Source organism: Thermobia domestica, chromosome 2, assembly GCF_964235325.1.
Source record: "Thermobia domestica chromosome 2, izTheDome1.hap1.1, whole genome shotgun sequence".
NCBI classification, from domain to species: Eukaryota; Metazoa; Arthropoda; class Insecta; order Zygentoma; family Lepismatidae; genus Thermobia; species Thermobia domestica.
In genome coordinates this window covers 63,937,869-63,962,963 of record NC_137455.1, presented here as the reverse complement: position 1 = coordinate 63,962,963, position 25,095 = coordinate 63,937,869, and the positions used below count along the sequence as shown (strand labels likewise).

The 25,095-nt window shown below is 36.1% G+C and overlaps 1 protein-coding gene across 1 annotated transcript; it reads left to right on the top strand.

The window, feature by feature from the left end:
- The first annotated feature begins 314 nt into the window (after positions 1–314).
- On the top strand, positions 315–15,302 carry LOC145679046 (glutamate receptor ionotropic, delta-1-like). The gene is given in 3 exon segments (XM_081749646.1): positions 315–673; positions 10,438–10,504; positions 13,410–15,302. Coding segments are annotated over 3 exon segments (2,319 nt in total).
- The last annotated feature ends 9,793 nt before the right edge of the window (positions 15,303–25,095 follow it).

Sequence of the window (25,095 nt, the reverse complement as noted above, 5' to 3'; positions counted from 1 at the left end):
AGAAATTGGCGGAAAACTCGTATCTAGCGAAAAATATCTGGACTGGGAAGATATTGAGGACAAATGCGGACATGTGTAAGAAGGTTCATGACCCTCCGAAATTTGCGAAGCACGTCCCTGAGCTCAAATATGAGTTCATTCAGCAAATAACCAGCAGAGAACAGGGGGAGAGAAAAATAAGAGACCCTTTAGAAGGAAAGTTTTAAATTAAGGTGGGTGGAAGGTCTAGTCTGTTCCGCAGAGAAGAGCAATTGATACCGAGTTGTATTTAGTTTAGCGTAGAGGTCGGATCAGTTAAGAGGAAAACAAGCAATATGTTCAAGGTTCCAAGAACTACTCGCAGCGTTTATTGTGGGGTTCGTCCAAACCCTCAAGACGAATCAAAATTACAACTATTATTTCACGTTGATTCTTATAGAAATAATAGAAGGAGAGAGAAAAGACGAATTCAAGGAAATAATGCACAAGTAACAAAGAGAGTCTGTCAGGCGATGAAGGACTTATCTATTCAGGGTTCAAGTAATGAGGAACCCAAACCGGAAGTAGCACGGGAAATGAACCAAGGAACCACTGGTAGATACTCTTGGGAAATTGAGGATGACATCCTGATCATAGATACTGATGGTGAACAACTAGAAGAAAATTCTGGACTTCCCAGGACGCCGGGGAAAGGGTTGGACATACCGGAGGTACCAAGGAGGAAGTTGGAGGCCAAAAGAAGACTCAAAATGGACTGAACAGGTATGTAAAATTAAATCGCGAGTGAAGTGAGTGAAGATACATAGTGATTGTGAAAAAACTTCGGACAATGGATTCGCGTTTATTTTACATTTGCTTTTTCAAACTTAGGAAAGATAATTTCTTTTGTTTTTTTTCTTTGTGTGTGTTTGTCTCTAGATTTATTTTCCCAGTGCTCAAGGGGAAATAAGACTGCTCCAGACTTTGAACAATTTAAAACAAAGAATTTTTTTTTATTTGTGAAGTGTGTATTAAAATTTTGCTTCAAATTATTTGTGATTGAGTGATTGTGAAAAAATTAAAACGAATTATTCTCTCAGTGCTCAAGGGAGAGTAAGACAGTCAGAGACGATAAACTTTGAATCGATATAAATATATAAATAAAAAAAATTGAAATTGTGTGAATTCAAGTGAGAAGGAGTATATAACAATTACTTTCTTTCTTTCTTTCTTTTTTTTTTTTTGGTGCGGTTATATGCAAGGCGCACCTTGCTGGTTTAAATTTTTATATATATATACTATGTAGATTTTAACTTGTTAAATTAATATGGAATAGATTTATTAAATATACCAGGCCTGGTCTTAAATTATAGGTGTACATAATTAATCAATATATATGTTTAGTAATATTATATCTAGTAAACTGTGTATTTAACTTGTAAATTCTTGTATTTTTTAATAACTCTTCTTTAGGTTGGAAACACTTCTCGCTGGGGCTGTAGAAGCGATATTTTTTTCTTCTTTCAAGAGGAACCTTTGATTCCCGCACCCCGCGAGTTGCCCCTTAGTTTGTCTTTTCGAACGGCTATAAATACGGACGGGAATTGTGTAACAAGGCTTCACTTTTTGAAGACAGCCCCAGAATGAGGTGGCTCGGTAGGTTCTGAATGAGGACCAGTTTATCCGGAATTCTCTTTAACTTTTTTGATTTTTGCCAGAGTTATGTGGCAGTAGAGGATGGTTCATATTGAGAACCAGGGTAGTCAGTGGATAGGAAACCACTCAGTAATGTGGTCTTAGGGTTGGTTCTAAGTCGTAACCAAGATTAAGGATTTAGTTTTAGTTAGTTTCTAGTAAATCAGTTATATTGAAATTTATAAACTTTGTTGTTCGATTTAGGTTGGGATGGATTGAGAAGTGTTTTAGATGGGTTGTAGCTAGGGAATTAATTTTGTTAATTTTTCTTTTTTCTCTCGATTCCCAATTAGAGAGGGATAAGAGAAGGATAGAGGGAATTGGACAAAAGTGATGTTCAGTGGAGTACACAGTGGGTACTCGGTTTGTAATAGTTGAGAGTCCAATAGTCTGGACTCCATAAAATTTTGACGCCTAGTCTTGAAATATAGACGAAGCCGATAGAGTATTTCCCTGATCAAAGAATTTTCCCGGATTCAATATACGGATCCAACAATACCCTTAACCTAACCCATACCTAACCTTAAATTATTAGCTAGTCTCCTCTGTGGAACGGATTCGGGTAAGATGAGTTCCAAGACAGGGAATTAGGTGACGCACTCTATAAATGATTAGCAGTGCTGATAGAAACTAACTAAGGAGTGTACTAACAGCTTGTAAGTGAACGCGAGTTAGTAACTCCACAGGCCCATCCTAATTAGTCACTGAATGGACAAACTAGAGATTCAATTAACAACTAAGAATTCTAGTCAGGAAATTTAGATTTTATCTTAGAATTTCATAAATTAACACCTTTTAAATTAGTTAATAAATAGTTAAATTTTAAAAGTGTCTATGATTTCTATATTAAAAAATCGTATCCGAGAGTTTGATTTAGTTAAGTTAAAATCCCCTAGACAATTTACTTATAAGCGAGTCAATTTGCACTTCCAGCTTCTCAATAAGTTAAAGGAAAGAGAAGGAAGTCCTTGAGAGAACGGTATAGTGGAAGGTAAAGGAAGGAGAAGAAGAAGAATCGAGATAAATTTTGAGGATAGTACATTTCTGGATACTACTATATTCGGTAATACCCTTCTTTATTCATGAATTGGATTATATTGTGTTCTTAATCAATGGATTCATTCTTTGAGGAAAGGGAAGCGTAAGGAATAGATATTGAGAGTAGCGTGGCGCGTTAAGGGAGTGCCTGTTGCATATTGGTGGCACATTAGGTTAATCAACGGCCAATCGCAATAAATAGTAAGGAAGCAGTAGCTGCTTGGGTGAAAATCTAAAATTTACCTCAAAAAGTGGAAATCCTAAAAGGGTTAATATCCAATTGAAGAGTAAATACAATCTGTATCGAAAAAGTATCATCGTATCGTATCAAAAGTACAATCGTATCAAAGCGTGAATACGATAATCGTGGAACACGACATAATTAGAAAATCAAGTCGTGCCTCATTGGATTCTCTTATAAATATGGACGATGCTTTTTGAGGGGCAGTGTTCCCCATATCTTCTTCAATAATACAATGATAGATATATTTTCCGTTATATTTTCAGGTAAACCGGTTCCTAAACGAGCTAGTGTAAGAGCGTTAATCGGGAAATTTAAGAAGATTGTATCAGCAAAAGACTGTGAGGGAAACGATAGACCACCTGTATTGAAATAAGAAAAACTGCAAGTCACATCAACCACTATGAAACGTAGTGCCAATTAAGTTGTAATTAAGTACATGTTAGTAGTTGTTATACTAATGGATAACATGCAATGTATAGTTACTTTCTGAATGAACTCTATAATGGAGACATAGAGACTTTACTTTTTTCTATTTGACACAAGGAACAAGTATATCGTGAACTTTATCATATCTGGATTCTTAGTCGATTGGATAGTCAATTTTGTAAGCAAACTATCGTAAGGTAAATAGTGGATGTTTTCCGATAATATCATTGAGAAACGGAACGTTCTATTTGTTCCAATAATATATTGAAAGATCTTATCAATTAATACAGTTCGGCACGGTATTCTGATGTAAATACGAGCCAGTTATTTTGTAGAGCTGCTAGTTCAACACCAACGTTATAACTAACATTGTTTATTATGCGTAAGATAACGTGTGTTTGCCATACATATGTGTTTGTGTATATTTTACTGCATGTTTTTGATCGTGTAGGCTGCTTAAACGAATGAAAAACAAAAGTAAAATAAAAATACGTTTGTCGTATAGCATACATGTTTTTAAGGTCGAACATAGGAAGGGACAGAAGCAAACCCAAGTGAGACAAGCCATATCAACTTATAGTACCACTGTGGACTCTCAAAAGCTCTCTGTGGTGTCTTTTAAACATTTTGAAATTTTAGGAAGTACGTGAAAAAATTCCCGTTTGTTTACTATCTGGGATTAATCTATTCTTATTCTTTTTTTATTATTATTTTTAAATGTGTATCAGCGTCGGTTCTGCAGACTCATATCAGTGGTTCTCTACAGAAATGGCCACTTTCCTTGTAGAAATTACGGATCAACATAAAATTATATTTTTTTTACTAATCCAAATTTAATGATTTAAAACTACACGTAATCATATTTAAATAGAGGTAAGTAGAGAAAGTGTAAATATACATACTATCTAAGAAAAAAACAGAGCCTAAGAAATTACTTAAGGATATTTTCATAATATCTTTTACAGTTTTTAGAAGAAACAAGATATCTATACATATGTAAACGAAGCACGATGTCTTGGAGTTGATTTAAAATGGAGTGCAAATGATGCACTAAATTCTTTGGTTGAAGGGTCGAGCCTGAATCTCCCTTAACTATTGGGATAAGTTTCTGTGTTGAATTTTTAAGTTTTTCAGTAGGGATTTTAAGACTCAAGGGTACAAGAAAAAAAGTTGAACTTCCTGCCGATTCAATGTTACATATTATTATTATTATTATTATTATTATTATTATTATTATTATTATTATTATTATTATTATTATTAAACTAAAATGAAAATGAAATGAAATCTTTGAGTTTTACGTCCCACGATTATGCTGGCGAGGCTAAAGCAGACGTTGATTATGAGAAATGAATGAAATGGTGGAATGAAGAAAGTGAGAGGAAACGGGAGAACCCCGAGAAAACCCACCATAAAGTTCACACAGCACGAGCTGGGATCGAACCAGGGACCCCAAGCACCGGAGGTGAACGTTCTACCACTTTTTTTAAATAAAGATAACTGATCATACTTCAGTTTCCTGAGCAACTCGAGTTTTCTCGTATACAAGACCCCTTTGACCTTTACCATATTCGACAGGGATACGAACACATACACATCCAGGACAGTTAAAATTCTGACCTTGCTCTTCGGAGGGATTCGAACCCTCAGTGGATTGCGCCTCATGATCCGAAGCCGAACGCCCGAGGCCACTCGGCTATTGCCACCGACAACCGAGCCACCGCGTCCCCATTATTAAACTAACTCTATGGCCTATGGAACTCGGAGATTGTTGCCGCGTGCCAAACTTTCCATTGACTTCTATTCTTAGTTACCTGGATCCAGTTTCTACTTTGTATTGCTACTTCTGCGAGATCCATCTTAATACTGTCCTCCAATCTGCACATTGGTCCTCCTAGTGGTCGTTTTCCGATTGGATTTCCATCCAGTTAAACGTTTGAAGGAGTTCCTATTTTTATCTATTCTGGTTACATGACCTACCCACCTAAGCCTGCCAAACTTGATGACCCTAACAATGTTTGTCAAACGGTATAAATTATCCAGTTCCTCGTTATAAAGTTTGCGCCATTTCCCATTCCCATTTGGTCTGAATACTACTACTACTACTACTACTACTACTACTACTACTACTACTACTACTACTACTACTACTACTACTACTACTAATAATAATAATAATAATAATAATAATAATAATAATTATTATTATTATTATTATTATTATTATTATAAATTAGATCTTATAGTTCTAAAAACGGGCCCTAATCCTAAATACGCACTATAGCAGTATAAGTTGTATATGCAACATTGAGTTATCTATTATAATCTTGTATAGATGCTTTCAGAAGTGATCGCTTATTTTCCTTTTCATATATAAAGTTATCTTTTCACATTTTTGAAATTTGACCATTTTCTTAAAATAAAACCTGTTACAGTTAATGACTGTTTAGCTATGTCTCACATGCATCCCAAAACTTAGTTAATTATCAAATGAAATGAAATGGATTCTTTCACTTGATCTTCGCACGATTACGTCCTTTAGACTAAGCGAGATGGATAGGCTGCCGAAAACATGAAAAATTGAACTTCAAGGGTCTATACCTCCAAAACTATGAAACCTACCGTACTCGGGTAAAGACTTTACTTAGAAACTATGTGCGCTTTCCAAAAATACATGTTTCAGAGCCCTAAGGTACTCACACAACAATTTTTATAAAGGTCGTTTCATTACGGGCATATAATTTGAAGTACTCACCAACCCGCTATAAAAAATATTGCGGAAGTACCACAGGATTCTGAAGCATGTATTTTTGGATAGCAGACATATTAGTTCCTAAGTAAACTCTTGACCCGACTACAGTACTTCCCATAGTATCCCATAGTGTTGGAGCTATTGACCTTTAAATTTCATTCTTTTCATGCTTGGTATGAAAACATTAAGGTATTCATGAGTGTAAAGCAATTGATGGTACCGACACTGTTGAACACATTTCTTCAATTTGATTTTCTTAATTGATTCTGTAAAACCAATTTAATACTTCGGGTACATACATATTAACACAATAATTTTTAATAGTGAAATTTGAAACGGAAAATGTAAGTAATGGTAAAATGTTAACCAGCTTCATTTTAGTGAATTGATAATATTATTTTGTGAAATAAGGACAAAAAGTATATTTTCATAATGCATTAAAATTGAAATATGTATTTGATTTTGATCGTTTCTAAACTAAGTAAATAATTCATTTCACTATTCATATGCAGTATTGGGACCTAAATCAAGTGTTTAAATTAGAATCTCAATCACATGTGATTCTAGCGGGAATCGAACCTTGTTATCCAATGTCGAAGACGTGTTCGCTAACCATATGTCGGCAAGGAAACTTCAAAACAAACGTGAAAACTGGATCATTAGTCTGTTCTCGCATGCGGTAAGAACTATATCTGCTGATAAGTATTTTAATTAATTATTTATACCTGCGTGATATCTTTACGAACTGTAGGCGTCGGGAAATTGTTCTTTTCAAGGCATATCGTGTAATATTTGAACGAAGTGTTTGTAACACTAGTCGATATTAATGAAACAATACGACTTTTATATCAATATTTTCCTGGAACTAACTAACGCTAGTTTTGTAAAATACAGACTGTATTTTGATTCATTTCAATAGAAAGTAGGGCACCAAAAGGTTAGTATTATGTTCACTTAAACCTTTTAATAGGTGGAATATTATATATCGGTCGCTCATTATAGTAAGTTTATAATATTTAACAGTGTTTATATTAAATATCACATTAAGCTTTTGTTGGTTAATTAAAATCTTCCTTTCCCAGCGTATGTGATGTGAGGGCTCATATTTTTACTTTGGTGAATTTCTAACACTAGCACCTTCCAGAATCACTTTCTGATTACTTTCTGATTTTATCTTAAATGTTGTATTAGTGTAGCCAAGTGTTAACAGCAAAGGATTGTCTCACAGTTGGTAGTGTATTAGATTATATATTTCGTCATGTATCTATTTTTATGTTTGAAGTAAGACTATCATAACATTATACTGCACTTATATACATATTATTCAGGATGTTTAAAAACAACATCGACAACGTTTGGAAGGTGACTCCTGACACCAAAAAGTATAGACGAATATGGGTGCACAAATGTTTCCTCTCGGAGTTATAGGCTGCCGAAAACATGAAGAAATTAACTTTAAAGGTCCATAGCTCAATAACTATGGAAACTACTGTAGTCGGGTCAATACTTTACTTATAGGAATTAATATGTGCGCTCTCCAAAAATACACGTTTCAGAATCCTAAGGTACACACGCAACAATTGTTATAGAGGGCATTTCATTACTGGCATATAATTTGAAGTACTTAACCACTACCTTTCAAAATTGTTGCAGAAGTACCACTGCAATAAGTTACACATAAGTTATTACAAAATAAATAAGTTATTATAAATTAAATACAAATATTATTTAAAAAGTAGTTAACGAGAAACATAGACATCATGATAAGTCATCAGTTACTGTTGAGTTCATTTTTCTAGTCGCTGCCTTAACCTAGATTTTTGGGTAATTCAAATTCTGGTCAGAATGTAGTTTCTATGGATGGCAACATTGAAAATTCTTCCGATTCCTATTTTTGGGTGTAGAATAACATTATATATTATTATGGTAAGTCATATTTCATTATTAATTTTCACTTACGAAAAACGAGTTAAAGAAAATCGTTAGCTTTTGAAAAATATTTAGTAGTCTGCCGCCTTAATGCTCAGCAAATGATACAAACGTGACTCTTGACGCGGCTAGACAGTTGAAATTAATATATTGTTTCTTCCATAGATTGCACTGTATGCCATAAACGACTTATTGCGAGTAGGCAGTGTGACCACCGCAAGTCCTTTCAGATCAAGTACTTTTATAATATTTTAGTGCTCTAGTAGTTCACTAACAAATCTAGTTCTTTTCTCCTCCTCTTCTTTTCTTATAGATACATTTGGGAGAGAAAAAGAAATCTCATGGAAATTTGGCAACGCACGAAAATTTCCTGGTAACTTTTTTCTGCTTTTTTTTTTCAACAGTGGTGTTTACAAGAGCGGAAGTGGGACATAGGTGCCGTCCGGTCGCCTCGTCTAACTAATAAATAACCACAGTAAAGAATATTACATATTTGGTGATCCGTTTAAACAGCAGGCTATTAAGGAATTAAAACTCGATTTTCTCAATAACATCAATTTAGTGTTTTCTCCCAACATCCTCTATATTTGTCACGCTTGTGTTACTATAGTGGTTTAACAGTGAGTTCTAATACGACAATTAAGCAGGGATTCCGCCAGAATTTTTTAGTTCGGTGTTGTAAAATCAAAATTAGGAGGGTGTAAATAGTTTGCATCGTTTGTATGGAATGAGTGTAAAAAAAATAATAATAAGTTGAGAGTTCTTTCAAGAATGTGAGGTCACTCCTCCACCCACAAGAGAGGGGGAGCTGCCAGAAACATTCTTATAAGATATTAATATTGTAAAATGTCATAAATAGTGTGACACGGAAGGAGCAGATAAAACTACGATATTTTCCCCCCAGATTTTTCTTTTTCTGCATAAGTTAGTACGAAATATTTTTGCTGGGTGGTCATACTGCAAGTGGCGAGATATTTCAGTGCAGTGTTCGTAGTTTGAGGGAAATTTCCATAATCTGGGGAAATTTCGTAGGTAACTTTAGCAAAACGAGGAAAAAGGGAGTTTTTCGATAAAACGTGAAAATCTAGGGAAACTCTCGCACTAACTGATTGATCAATATAAATCCTTAAATTTTTCTTTGTTCTACAGAGTAAAGAAAAAAAACTATACAATACCAATAATTTGTTCGTGTATGCTCAAAGTAGCATAATTTACATCCATTATTGCCTGGATGTATATATATATATATATATATATATATATATATATATATATATATATATATATATATATATATATATATATATATATATGTGTGTGTGTGTGTGTGTGTGTGTGTGTGTGTGTGTAAAAAGTGAAGAACAAGTAAAAACAATAGATGTAGAAAGCAAATAAATGAAAGAAATGTGATTCACATTTCCTTTAATATAGCTAATCTTATCGCATAATTTGTGTCGTAAAAATTGAAAACTAGAAAAAACAGGGAAAATTTGCTAAGAAAAGGGAAAAATTTGTGTCAGTCGAGGGAAATTTTATTAAGGAAACCTACAAACATTGTTTCGGTGTCAGGTCGAGAACTTTCGGAAGAACATCCCATCAGCGTTGGAGGAGTCTTGACATTCTGAATTTGTAATAATTTTAGTATTGTTCTTTAGCGAATTTTTGATGAAAATTTCACAATACTCATGCGTGTAGTTTTCTTCACAAACAGCTGATTATAATTTTTTTTAAAAAATACTATTCTCTTTTCCCTACTGTTGTATAATAACCAGAGTTGCCAGCTTCAGAAAACAAAATTATCGATTTCAGTCTTCAAAATTATCGTACATTACAAAACATACCTTATATTCGTTACGAACATGATAATTATACAGACAAATGTAATACTACTAATAATAGGAATAATATATCATAAACTTATCTAGTAATCTACAGTTTCGGACTCCAAATAGGCGATACTGTCTTCTCCTCACCATTTTTAAAATCCTTATTAGCAGGGACGTACGCAGGAATTTATTTCGGGAGGGGTCTAAAGCGTTTCGGGGGAGTTCAAATACAATTTGAAGCTAAATTATATGAAAATTTCTAAAATTATCCCTAAAAGTAGACTACATTTTCAAAGAAAGTCGGGATTTCGGAAGGGGGGGTGGCTCCGAACCCCAGAACCCACCCCTGCGTACACCCCTGCTTATTAGCCCTACTCTGAGCAACAACAATATTTCCACCCCATCGTAAACATAATTGAATTTAAAGAATGAATTGTGGTTGCTATTTGCCAATTCTTAAATAGTCATTGATTTATTTTACAGGAAATGATTGTTAAAAACCTCAGTATGTGAGTTTGATAATTATTTAATGCATATCTACAATTTATTTGCACATTTCTAAAACTAAGAATAAGTGCGTTCTAAAATTATCGTATATTCACCTATTAATGCAAGGACATTATCGTATATACACAGGTGTCCAAAACGTAAGCATAATGAATGTTCGAGTACATAGGGGACGAAGAACGTCAAGAGGCACGCCAAATGGAACCACCATACCAACATATCACACGTAAAGGCCACACGAACACGGAACAGGCCAAATTGGAAAGAAAACGTGCCAGAAGGGGTCACAAAACACAAACTCACAACGTGATACCATAGACATATCACAAAGACACTGTGAAACGCATCGGAAACGCGGCATCGAAAACAGGTTAATATGGGATATGGTTATCCCGAAAAACCATACATGTCTGGCAGAGACGTTCCATGCTCAAGAGCAGCTTGTTGAAGAGTTATTGGGGTAGCTAATTCCACTCCTCACGAAGAGCAGTACAGAGCTCTTGGCGTGTCCTGGGGGACGGCTGGCGGGTTGCAACACGTCTTCCTAATGCGTCCCACACATGTTCAATTGGGTTGAAGCCCGGAGAATGCGTTGGTCACTCGATACGTTGGATGTCTTCCGTCTCGAGGTATTCTTCCACCAGTTTGGGACTATGGGGACGGGCATTGTCATCAATGAGCAGAAACTGTGGGCCCACTGCGCCCCTGAAAAGTCGCACATGGCATGCAGAACGTCGTCTCTGTACCTCCAACCATTGATAGACCCAATATCGAAGATGTGCAGGTCAGTAAGACCATTCATCATAATGCTTGCCCAGACCAGTACTGCACTACCACCATATCGATGCTGTTCCACAATGTTCGTGGGATGTAAGCCAGTTCCTTGTTTGCGCCAGATCAGAGTGCGATGGGAATCGCTTTGGGAGCTGTATCGGGATACATCAGTGAACAGTACGTAGTTCCTTTCGTTGGGGGTCCACTGGTGATGTTCCCGACACCACTTTAAACGGGCTCTTTTGTGTGCCTACGTCAGTGATACACATATTGCTGGTTGTCGGGCATACAGGCCACTGACACGCAATCTCCAGTACACAGTCTGTCGTGACACTCGCAACCCTGAGGCGGCTGCAAGCTCCGCTGACAGTTGTCTTGTAGGCAGGGTCCGTTTCTGACGCGCAGTTATTGTTAAGTAGCGGTCCTATTGTGGAGTTGTAACCAGTGGACGTCCCACACCGGGCCTACGGTGGCAGTCTCCGGTGTCGCAAAACTCTTTCCAGAACCTAGACACCACACTTTGTGGCACAGTGATGGCTCATGCTACTGCTGTCTATGTGTCACCTCTTTCTAAGCGCCCAATGATTCGACCTTTGGTAAACGCATCCAACTGACGTCTTCCTGCCATATTTCATTAATAACTTGCTACATGCAATCAGCAGTACCTTCCGCTCGCTACAACACTGCCTTCACTTCACACACTGAAGGCATCTTTTTCGCATCCAAGCACTAGTTTTCGATTTTTTCCCATAGGGGGCCTGACGAACGTTTGTCATAGTCGGTTCAATGTTCATCACAAGCAATACACAGCACCCACCAAAACTCCAGTGCTCGCAATGACCTTCCCGCCTTTTATATGCAACTTCCTGATATATATAGGGATAAATTATTATATGCTAGGCTAGCCTTCGTCTATCATTTTCACCGCCCGTTTCGCCGCAGTCTGATGTTAATACATGTAATTTCCCAACATTTCCAACAGTACATAATTCGATTAAGGCGCCCCATTTCACTACGAGTCACACTGACATTTTTATTTGTTTTCCTGTGTAAAACTCCCAAACGTTGTAACATGTATTCTGTTATAGCCTGTATATTAGGTCAACGACTACCATATTAGTAAGTTCATTCCAGACCAATTGAATTCGATTAATTTCTTTATTGTTTGCGAAAGTATGTCCCCAAATTTTGATTGCTCATAACTTTCACCATAAAAGCATTTACACCATAATATTTCTTATGCTTGTATAGAACGTCAAAAGTTACCGCCAAGCTAAGTTTGATGCAGACAAGATGAGATCTGTTGAACTCGTAAAATATATAGTATCCTTGATTTTGCAGGATAAAAATCAATAAAGGACGACAATGATTTAAATGGATATCTGTCAGTTTACAGTACTAAGACAACTTTGAATTTCGATTTCAGATGAAAATATTTCAAGTAATACTATAGCTTTATGTAATGACACTTTAAGAAAAAAGTTTGGGGATAGTAATTACAAACTACTCGAGTAATAGGAGTTAATACATTTCTATTTCATACTAACTGGAATACTCATTCTTCGCATGGGTCAGATAAAATATCTATGTAAACAAACTAAACCACAAAAGGAAAAAAATATCAGTCATTTTCTACTACTGTAATATTTCCCGGTAAACGACCCCTGAGACCTCTTGGTTCGAATTTGAAAAAAAAGACACCTCTGGCTCCCAGCCAATGGAAGTCAAGGACTGTGAAAGTATCATCATTCATTTCATCGACCGCGAAAACTATGTATTTGACACTAATATCGGTCATTTTGGATTATTTTTACATGTTTCGGTATCCTCTCGTGAGCCCCAGTTGGCAGCCGAATGGGGTGAATTTGGACGTTAATGCGATGGAAGTTTTATCGTTTATCTCAGCGACCGCGAGATCTATGAAATTGACACTAGTATCGATCGTTTTCTACTACTTTTACATGTCCCGGTAAACGCCCCCTCTGAGACCCCCTCGTTCGAATTTAAAGAAAAATAAAACGCTTCGTCTTAGTCTGGGGCCTGGACCAAGGTACATGTGACCAAAATTTGGTAACTACCGGACCACTCGTCTGGTCCCCAGGCCGCACACAGTCACACAGATAGACAGACACACAAACACTTGATTTTATTTATATTAGATTGTTGTCCATGCTTTTTTTCATATAGATGTTAGAAAAACTGTTATAGGTTGTTTGTATTCTTCAGTATTTGATCAAAGTATTATCTTCTTTCTTTACAGAACAGTATGGTCTACACAAGCCAAATCATTATAGTAACTATTTTCTGTATCTCATCCACAAAACAATTCATTTCTGAACACGAGATCAAAAGGCAAACTGCTTTCCAGTTATTCTTGAATGTGTTAATACATGACTATATAATTGAAGAATCCTGTATAATTGTAATTCAACAAGGAAATGAAACTGCCCAGGATTTTACATTCATAATTGACGTGCCAGTTATTCTAATAACTGTTGATCCTCTGAAGGGAAATAACACGGATAGTTTAATATATGCCATGAATCTTGCGTGTGGTACTTTTATTCTAGAAATTTATGACTTTTTTGAGGTGTTTTCAGTGCTATATGGAGCTACTTTATTGTCAGCGCAAAGGGGAAACTGTAAATATATCGTGTTGCAGAATGCCACTTTATTAAATTCAAATGACTTACGAAAACACGAGTGGATTAAAATATTTCCAGAAATTTATTTTGTAGTGTTAAAGGACCAATATACGAATAATAGTTTTGACATCAAATACGTTGCTTACACTTACACCTTGGGAGATAATTTAATGCCTAAAGAAATTCAGACAGTCGCAACATGGCAAGATGACGAAATTAACGTGAATCCTTTGAACACTTGGAACAAGATGAAGGAGTTAAATGGTCTGTCTCTTAGGTTACTAGTAGCTAACTATCCTCCTTACGTGATAGTTGATAATTTTAGTTATGAAGGTACAGACTACAGAATAATGAATGCTTTCTCTAAATATTACAACATATCGTGGATTCCATATTATACAACGTCTTATTGGGGCTCTACAAAAGAGATAGTATCAGGAAATACGTACTATTCACTACTAAGTGATGTTAGATTTCAAGCTGGAATTCCTTCAACGTACATTCAATTAGACTTATTTAAGTATTTTTATGTGTCTGTGCCATTTCTTCAAACAAGTTTAACGTTTCTAACACCAAGTCCCAAAAGGATAAGCAGTATCGTATATACATTTCAGCCTTTTTCTACAACTGTATGGACGTTTATAGTTTGTTTAGTATTTACAATGGCTCTGTCGTTGTACTTGCTTGCTATACTTGAACGTAATTTGTTTCCTACGAGAGCTGCAAATCCTTATGCCTCGTACGTTTACTCCGCAATCAATTCAGTGAGAATTATGCTAGGAAGTTCAATTCCTTCAGCAAACGCTTCAACTACTAGACACCAATCAACCTGGTTTTTTATTACTTCAGTTCTTCTAATAACTGCTTACAATTGTAACCTTGTATCGTTTCTAACTATCCCAAGTTTTGAGAAACCAATTAACACTATCCAAGATTTCTATTTATCCGGCTTGGAATGGGGAACAGATGACACTACGTGGTTAGAATTACTTGATGGAGCTCAACAACCAATGTTAATGGCGATAAGTAAACGAAATCACCTGAATACTGACTATAAGTTATTCAACCAGTTATTACAAGAGGGAAAGCTTGCAGTTGTTGTTGAAAAGCTGTTATCTGGACGCATATGCAACGTTGAATTCGTAGATGATGAATCACTGCAAGTTTTGCATTTAATGGAAGAAGATTTCATCCGTTATCGTCTAGTGATAGCTTTCTACAGAGGCTCACCACTCGTAGAAAATTTCAATACACTTTTACGTCGTCTTAGAGAAACTGGGATAATTGTTCAGTGGCAAAAAGAAGTAGTTGCAAAATATTTACAAGACAAAAGGAAATTACTTTTCAGTCATGATGTGTATGATGAAGTTTTGCGTCCATTGTGTGTTTATGACGTCGCCGGAAGTTTTGTTGTCCTTGCAATTGGATATTGTACTTGTTTACTAGCTTTTCTCGTGGAGCAGGTTTCTTGCTTTGCTTTTTTCAAAAAGTTGAAGGATTCGAAATAAGGATCAAGCACTAGCATTTAGAGTATAGGAAGGACATAAACACACATTTTGTGGAAAATATTTGTGTACATTCACGTAAGTTTCTCACAATACTGAGAAATCGCTATTAAAACTTATTTTTCTTTTATAAATAGCTTCAAAAGTTTTATTTAATTGCAGCAGATAGTATCTCATAGGCCCTCTAATAAAATGTTGATGGAAAAAGACGTGAAAATGTGTTGTGTGGAGATTGAACTCTGCCGAACTGAAACATTGATATTACGCAAAAGTGATGAAAATAGACTTTTGACTTTCAAAATGTGAGTGTGAAAAAGAATGGAGAGAATTAACTGGAAAATGAATAAGGACGTGTTGGAAGTAGTAGATGAGAAAATAATTTTATATGTGAAAATTTAAAAAGTATATATACAATTAAACCAAGTGTTTCTTTTTACATATTGAAACTGCGGTATGAATTTGTTCAAAATTGTCCATATTGTAGTCTCATATGTGTACTAAAACATTACAAAGTTTCATTTTGGGCACTCAATGGGATCCGATTTAAAATTGAACATAAACCAAAAATTGCAAGATGTTGGCCATGTGAATATGTGTTCAGATCGATAACCATTTGCCTGTAGCTATTTACCTGGACCATCAATGGAATTTATATTGAACTCCATTTGTTTCTTGATGTACTCATTTGAATTTACAAATTATGCACCTTTCGAGTTATTTAGAGAGGTATTACGTTTCCGAACAGTACTCAATACAGGTCATTATTCTTGTTAGTCAGTATGGATGTTTTTAAAATTGTATTGGCTACATTGATACAAGTTATTTTTATTTCCTTGTTTCAGGATTGCTGTTACAGACATGTGGAAGTGCATAATTGAAATAGAAAAAATAATTTATTGACTAATTGTTTGTACTGAAAGTGTGTGAAGAGATTGTGAACAGTGTCACTATGTTTCAAAACACTTTTGATACAAATATTGTGAAAGCGAAGGGAATATATCCCTCCTTTTCATAACAAGTTCTGTAACAGCAATTCTGAAACAAAGGAATGAAAATAACATGTATCAATATAGCCTATATAAGTTTAGAAACATCCATACTGACTAACAAGAATAATGACCTGTATTGAGTACTATTCGGAAACGTAATACCTCTCTAAATAACTCGAAAGTTGGATAATTGAGTAAATTCAAATAAATATATCAAGAAACAAATGAAGTTGAATATAAATTCCTTTGATGCTGCAGGTAAATAGCCACAGGCAAATCGTTATCGACCTGAACCCAGATATTCACATAGTCAATATCTTGCAATTTTTGGTTTATGGTCAATTTTGATTCGGATTCCATTGAGTGCCCAACATGAAACTTTGTAATGTTTTAGTACACATATGAGACTACAATATGGAGAATTTTTAACAAATTCACAGGGACATTTCTGAGCGAAATTTAAAATTCAAATATTAATTTGAATTTTTGAAGTGTTATTGTTTATTGTACAGGTTTTTTCAATATACTAGAACTTGTAGAGTAATCTTTAAGCGTTTTAATGGTGTTTGTTTTATATCTCTAGTGCACATATTAACCACTTTATGACAGTTTTTAATAGTCACTGTAACTGAAAAAAATGTCCTTTTTCGCAATTTTTGAACACCCTATGGGGACACTTTCAGAAGGAGAGAGGTAATATTTTTTTTTTCATCTCTCACTGTAATAAAACTATGCACCAACTTTTACAAAAGTCGAAGATCGTTAGGTCAGATTTTCTCATTTCATTGGTTGATTTCACATGGAATGCCCATAATATTGCCACATAGTTAGAAAAACATCGTAGAATGGTTATTGAGACCATCACAAAATGTATTGTCGCATTCCCAACAATACAAGGTATGTTGTAACCATACTCAAAATGCTAGGGTGACATTGTTATTATGCCTATGCTTTATGACCATTACAACCATCTTTTTTGTGCTGCACTTACTTTAAACATTGTTATCAGAATATTAGCTGTTTACTGGTATTGTTCAGTCAAACACATTCCACGATTAGAATACATAGCAAAGAATGAAGTGTAAGCGTAGGTAACAACCCTGTAACCTTACCATTTGATTGTATTATTGTTTTGTAACAACAGTTTCATTGTCGTCCGAGGATAGGTGGCCGTAAAAGGCAATACTTTCTATGTGCCAGAGATGTTTTCAAGTCTGCGCAGCTTTATATTTGTACTATGGTTGCAGGATATATGAGACTATGAGGTGAAGTTAAACAACGTATAAGGAAGGCAAAGAAGTACTGGAGAACAATATGATGATAATATGTTTCTGGTGATAAAATGCTGTCTTAGTGTATGAGGTCTGCAGAAAAGAACTGAGATTACTTGCAGAATATATATGGATTGTGATGGTAGATACGGTGGTCTGGATTATATCGGTCTATGTCACCAATGCAATCGCATATACTTTGAAGATGATATAGTGGTAGGTATGCAAAGTTTGTTAAAGTTGGAACTTGGTCTAGTAGCTCATGTATAATTCAATGTACCACATCGATATAGCGTTGACGTAGATGGTAGAGATGTTAAAAAATGGTTGGTAATTGTGCACAACGATAAATTTAAGGACAAGTGAACAATGGTGTAGTGTATGTAATGAAGACTACTTTGAGGTACTTGGCAAAAGCAGTTACCTTTTCTCCATGTCTTTGGTACTTACCCAGCACTTACGCTGGAATATTGTGGTTCCTGTTTCTGAAAAGTAAGGTGCTTAAAAATATTTAAAAAATTAGCTGAGTTTGTTTCTTAGGTCTTCTAGGAGATGCAGTAGTCAGGACGTCAGAGTCTACGATGTATTTCTAAATTGTACGAAAATGGGGCAAGATGGTATTTTCCCTCTAGTGACCATATTTGTAAGCAATAAGCAATCATAGAAGTTGAGGAAGAAGAAGACAAGGCGGAAATACTGCACAAATGCTGATGAATTTGCTTTAAAAACAGGGTGTTTATCTAATGTGAAAGAAAAATAGTAGTGTAACTGTATATTCCAGTTGATGAGTAATTAAGTATTTTATAAATGTAGTCTGTGAATCCGAAAATTCAAAGCATTTGGACGAGAACCGATAAGTGTTGGGAACAAAGACATATAGGTCTCATGGCGCCATAATTACAAGCATGTTGGAAAATAACTAAAAGTATTTGCAAGTGTACTTCGGGGCAAGTCGGTACAGAAAGACATGTGGCAAAATGGTACATGTACCATCTTGCTCCATTACTATTTATATGAAGGGTACAGGGAAAAAGTAGGTTAAGTCACACTTTGAAAATTATTCAGAAGAGCGTATCTATAGTTCGGATAAATATGCTTTGCTCCTTGAGGGCATGTCATCCTGTGCGCGATTCATTTAATGGCTAGTAAAAATAATAGAGAAAGAACTTGCATCAAAGAATAGGAAAGGGAAACTCATTTTGGGGAAATGTATCAAGAAGTCATCAGTACCCAAACGTGATTATTACTGCCCAATATGTTCAGAAAAATATGTCGATCCGCTGTCCATTGATTATATTGAGTGTTGTGTCTGCAAACAGTGGTTTCGTGAGAACTCTATAAATTATAAAGGTGTTAATCCTTTTATCTGTAGTGATGAGCGATGTCTGTAAGTGGTGAACGATTACTGATAGGAATTCGCCACATGTCAAATTTCACTTCCCATTTAATTTTTATTTTTGTTTTATTGTTATTATTTATATTCTATATAGTCCAGGCATTTTAGGAAAAAGGTGAGAAAAAAATCCCATAAAACTGAATTTTTCCGAATAATTTCCATCAAAAGTCCCCTAATCTCCGAAGCGTGCTTTCTCTCAAAATGGCAGACAAAGATGGTGGCCATGAAATTTCAACTTGACGACTTTGGGCGACAATAACTTTGTTCTTTATGATATTTTGAATACGTATCAAGTTTATATACATACAGCAAAGACTGAAATTAAACTTTTATTATACATATCATGTCAAACTTCAATTTTGATAGGTTTAAATTTGTTATATGTATAAAAAAGTCAAACCAAATATCACTTTTTTAAGTTTGGAGGCAATTATATTAGAAGACAAATTAGAAAAGAGGAATATCGTTTGAGTAATAGTTGAATATAATTTTATGAGCTTTTAAATGAGGCATTTACTTTGACTTTACGTAGCATGATGTAGATTCTATATGATTTATTATATACTTTATGTACCTTATGTACAGTTATCATCAGTTGAATTGGAGACACCAGGACAGTTGCAGAAATCACCTTGCAGAGGCTTCACCAATTCATGTGAATGAAACACATATCGCTTGTACTGCTGCCGTGTGCTTCCTCTCTCGGTGTCCGTATCAGTGCAGTGTGTGATGGGCAAGATGAAAGACCTGAGTGCATTTGACCATGGTCAAATCGCAGTGGGCAGACGACTGGGTAGCTAGATTTCGGAAGTGGCTACGACACTTGGATTTTGAAAGGCAACTGTGTCAAGAATGTATCGTAAGTACCTGGTTTCCGGTATAACTGCACCCGTACAGGCAAACTATCGCAGTCAGAGGCGTGTAGACGACAAGAGGAGGTGCCAACTGGCCCGTAACAGCCGATAGACGGGCCACAGTGCGTCAAATTACGGAGAGGTTCAATGCATAGGCTTAAACCTTATAGGATCTTGGCTTTTTGGACTATTTTTTAGACTTTCAGTCAAGCAGCTACTGCATCGTCACTATTTATGCTAGGATCATGGTTCATACCTCATTCTTTTCAGAATAAAGCTGGCTTTCAAATGGCACCACTTGCATGCCCATACCATATACCAGGAGAGGGAAAATTGATGTCGAAGGGAAAATTTCGAGGGGGAATTTTTTTGTCCAACTTTGGGCCCCCTTGCCCCCCTGTGTAAACGTAGAGACCTCCAAAAAATCTGATAAATAGTACTTGGTAAACTAAATGCGTGTACCAAATTTCAAGTTTCTATCTTGAATAGTAAGGGCGGGAGAAATTTTATCAAACATTCCCACAATGCCCCAAATTACCACAAAACACTATGATCTCAGGGAAAATATTTCCTGAGACATCCCTAATTACCCTAGGGACATGTGTCGCCCATATTCTCTTCTGAATAGAACTGCCTTTCAGGTGGTACCATTCACATGTCTCCATCATGTATCTAAGGCGAGAAATTCCAGAAAAAAGGGATTTTTTGGTCTAAATTTCCCTTTTTTCAACTTTTAGCCCCTCTGGACCCCCCTGTTTTAACGCAGAAAACTGAAAAAAATCTGTTAAATGCTACTCGGTGGACTGAATGTTTGTGCACAATTTCAATCTTCTAGGTGCAAAAGTAAGCCCGCCAAAAAAATATACCCACCATATCCCTTTTTTGCCTATATAGAAGTATATTTTTCAAAAATCTCTGAGACGTCCCTAATTACCCTAGGATAATGATTCGACCGTCATTCTCTTCAGAATGAAACTGCCTTTCAGACGGTATGACTCACGTGTCCCCATCTAGTATGTGAGGCGGAAAAATCCTGAAAAACGGGATTTTTTGGGTAAAAATATCCCTTTTTCAACCCTTCGCCCCTCTGGTTCCCCCCTGTTTTACCACTGACATCGGAACAAAAAATCTGGTAAATACCACTCGGTGGACTGAATGTTTGTGCAAAATTTCAATCTTCTACGTGAAAAAATAAGCCCGCCAAAAAAATAATGAACATAGGCTTCATAAGGGAAAATTTCTATTTCAAAATTATGACGTCATCACCTCCTATTTCTGGACGCAGGACGGTCTGAAACCATACGTAATGTCTTCTACAATGTATCTGGACTTGAAAAACAAAAAAAAAAAAAAAAAAAAAACCGGACGAAAAAGCTCAAATAGAAGAGAAATAACGCAATGTACGATGAAAAATGCGTATCGTACAAAATGTACAATAAGATCCCCAAAGGGTTAATGCAGAACAAGAACATCATGTTAGTAGCAACACAATCTACAACTACCTACTCGCCATGGGCACAGAAACCATCGACAGACGCGAGTACTCCTTCTAACCGCACAACACAGGGAACAACGTCTAAGATGGGCAAAGGAACACTGCCACTGAACCGTGAAAATTTGGAAAAGGGTTGCCTGAACAGATGGATCACGTTTTACAGTGGGACATTCCGATGGACGAGTATAGGTGCGTCGCAAACTGCACGAGGCAATGGATTCATCGTGCCGGAAGGCAACTGTACAGGACGGCGGTGGTGGTATTCTCATCTAGGGCATATTTACGTAGATTGAAATGGGTCCTGTAACACGTATGACACAGTTTTGCGCAGGCGAAGGCTACAGCGATCTTCTGGATGATCATGTCTTGTCACTTGATCGGCAGCAACATCCGGATGATGACGTCATCTTTCAGCATAACAATGCGTCGTCACACCGCTCTAGGAGGGCAGCAGACTGGTTTGATGAGCATTCCTCTGATCTGGCAACATTTCCCTAGCCATCACGGTCACCGGACCTCAATCCTATCGAACACATCTGGAACGCCATGGAACGAACCTTCGGAATGTGGAACGTCTTCCGACCAACCTGCGGGCTCTGTGGGAGACTTTGCACCATATATGGATTGGGCTGCCACAACAACACTTTTCAGGTGCCTCGTGGAGTCCATGTCACTGCGTGTAGACGTTATTATCAGAGCGAAACGTGGTGTTACATTATATTAGGTAAGTGTATCTAATTCAACTGGTGATCAGTGTATACATTACTAAGAAACGAAAAGTTTTCTACACTTTCAATTTCGTTCTCAGGTTCATAAACAATTTCTGTATCTTCACAGTCAATCCCGAGGCAGTTCTTACACATTTAAGAACACTGCAGGGCAGCAGAACAACATTCACATTATTAGTTGAACAGTTTTTGTTTGCAGTAATCTTTCAAATACATCTGATCAAAGTAAGAAGTTCAAGTGTTGCAGCTTCTAAATTAGTTGAAATGTGACGTAATTGTTCTCGTTGTAGAGTCCATCCTCAGTCGAGTAGATCACGACGATTCCCTAGCCTTTTGTACTTGGTAGTAAACCATCAGCGAGTGTTGACAAGCAGCTGCCTCTGCTGGAGGTAGCGTTGCTAGCTGGAAATTCGCTGAAATAGATTGCCGAGACACTGGTTGTGAAAAGAGAACACGACGAAGTTTGTTTAGGCCGTCACAAGAGTTTTCTTCATATAAGATTATGAAAAACTGTTGCCCGACTTTGAGTATGGTTTCAGACTATTAGTTGGGCTCATTGAACGCTTTTACCGATATCAAAAGTTCAGAGTTCTTCTGAAGTAGTTTAAATGAACTTTTCTTTCCTTTCTTGTACAGAGCTGACGCACCACAGCCTGTCAAGGTGTGGAGGAAAAGAATGCCGTCCTTCAGTGTCCCAAGTTTATTCTGAATCGCTGACATCAAAACATTTATTTGGTCTGGAGCTGGAGCTTGGCATAAAGAAGAAAACTGGAGTTTCAGGTACTGTCCTGGTCAGCAGGATAACAAGTAAATATACGTCTGTGCATACAACACTGACAACTTTCTGGTATTTACGGGAAATATCATATGCAGCTGACACTATTAAGAGATCGGCATCACCTGCTTGCTTTACTTCAGTTCCTGTTTTGATCATATAGTTTGTCAATATAGCAATAAATACGATCTTGTTTTTGGAGTTTTTAGAAATTCATACTGTTTCACGGTTAATTTCAATTCTGGTAGACAAGCAATGGAAGCCGATGTCTTTTTTATTGATCGACGTTCTCTTTCTAGTGCTTTTGCGCTTGTGGAATCATATCCATCAAAAACAATAATTCTTGCTGATGAAGAGAAGTAATTTTGCACATATTCGACATATCTCTCACAAAGGTTGTGGTATGTAATAGCAGCTGCTGATGTTGTTGAAGGCCAAACCACGCGATGCAGTAAAAGTCCACTATCAATGACAACTTCAAGTTAGTAGGATAGTCTACACAGGGCACGATATCTTCAATTACATCGAACAACATTGACTTTTGTGTTTTTCTCATTGAGAATTCATCGAAGAGAACTGGTGCCAATTCATACGACAAATACTTTGACAGATCAGCTTGAGATTTCAAAACGTAAACTATGTGACTGAAGAACTGAAGAGGGTTGATCTCCAACACATCTTCAGCAACTTTAATGGCATTTCCCCCAGCACATCTTCAGCTAGGGAATCGTCTTGATCCACTCGACTGGGGATGGACTCTAAACCGAGGACAATTACGTCCCATTTCAACTAATCTAGAAACAGCACCACCTGAATTTCTTACTTTGATTAAATGTACTTTCAAGACTAGTGCAAAGAAAAAGTTCAACTAAATGTGAGTGTCGTTCTGCTGGTCTTCCTTGTTCTCAAATGTGTAAAAACTGTCTCGGAATTGAGTGCGAAAATACAGAAATTGTTTATGAATCTGATAACGAAATTGAAGATGTGGAAAACTTTTTCGTTTCTTAATAATGTATACATCAGGTACATAAGAAAGTATATAATAAATCCTATATAGCATCTTCATCAAGTTACGTAAAGGCAAAGTAAATGCCTCATTTAAAAGCTCATAAAATTATATTCAACTTTTATTCAAACGATTTTCCTCTTTTCTAATTCGTCTTCTAATATAATTGCCTCCAAACTTAAAAAAGTGATATTTGGCATGACCTTTTTTTATATACATACAGCAAATCAAAATTGAAGTTTGACATGATATGTATCATAAAAATGTAATTTCAGTCTTTGCTGTATGTATATAAACTTGATACGTATTCAAAATGTCAATATAAAGAACAAAGTTATTGTCGCCCAAAGTCGTCAAATTGAAATTTCATGGCCGCCATCTTTGTCCGTCATTTTGTGAGAAAGCACGTTTCGAAGAGTAGGGGACTGTTTGATATGTTTAAGTACATTAACAAAGGAAATTAGTCTGAAAAATTTAGCTTTATGGGAATTTTTTCCAACTTCAAGGTATTTTAGGTACAAAATGCCTGGACTAATATTATTTCAGAATTAGTTAATTCGCTTTTCATGAAAATTATTATTTGCGAACGAAAAATATGTAATAGAGTAACAGTTTTGCTTTAAAGTTATAAGATTAGAAGAATAATCTGAATATAGACTATGACTAGACTAACCCTTTTCAGGTTTCTATTTTCAGTATTGAGTTTTTCTCTGTGAATGGTTGAATCTCTAAGTGTAACATTTGTGTTTATCAGTAATATAGATTTAAAATGTTTGATATAGGTTTATTTGTACTTTTAGATTACAAAAAATATATAAGGAAAGCATTAATATTGTATCAACTTGCCCCAGTATTAATATCATCTTGCCCCAGTATGTGGGGCAAAATAATATTTTTAGCTTAGTCATTAAAAACAAATATTCCTCTGCAACCACTGGGGTAACATCAATATCACTTTGTACGTATTTACTAGAAATACCAATCTTTCTGTCGGTATAAAAAGCTGAGACTTGCAATGAATAGTACTTTCACAAGGTGATATCCCCTATACGCTGGAGTACGTTACAGAAGAAGAAATCAGCAGTGTGACGAAATTCGGGTAAGTACTCGTGTGAGCGTCAAAGAAGAGCAAGGGTGTGGGTCGATAGATAAGATATAAACAATTGGTTGACACTTCTAAGGACTGCGTAATCCGTAGCTTGCTACACTATATCAGTCACAGTATGTGAGAGGTTTTCAAGTGATTTAACTATTGTGAGGGTAGGGGCAGTAGCCGGCAGAT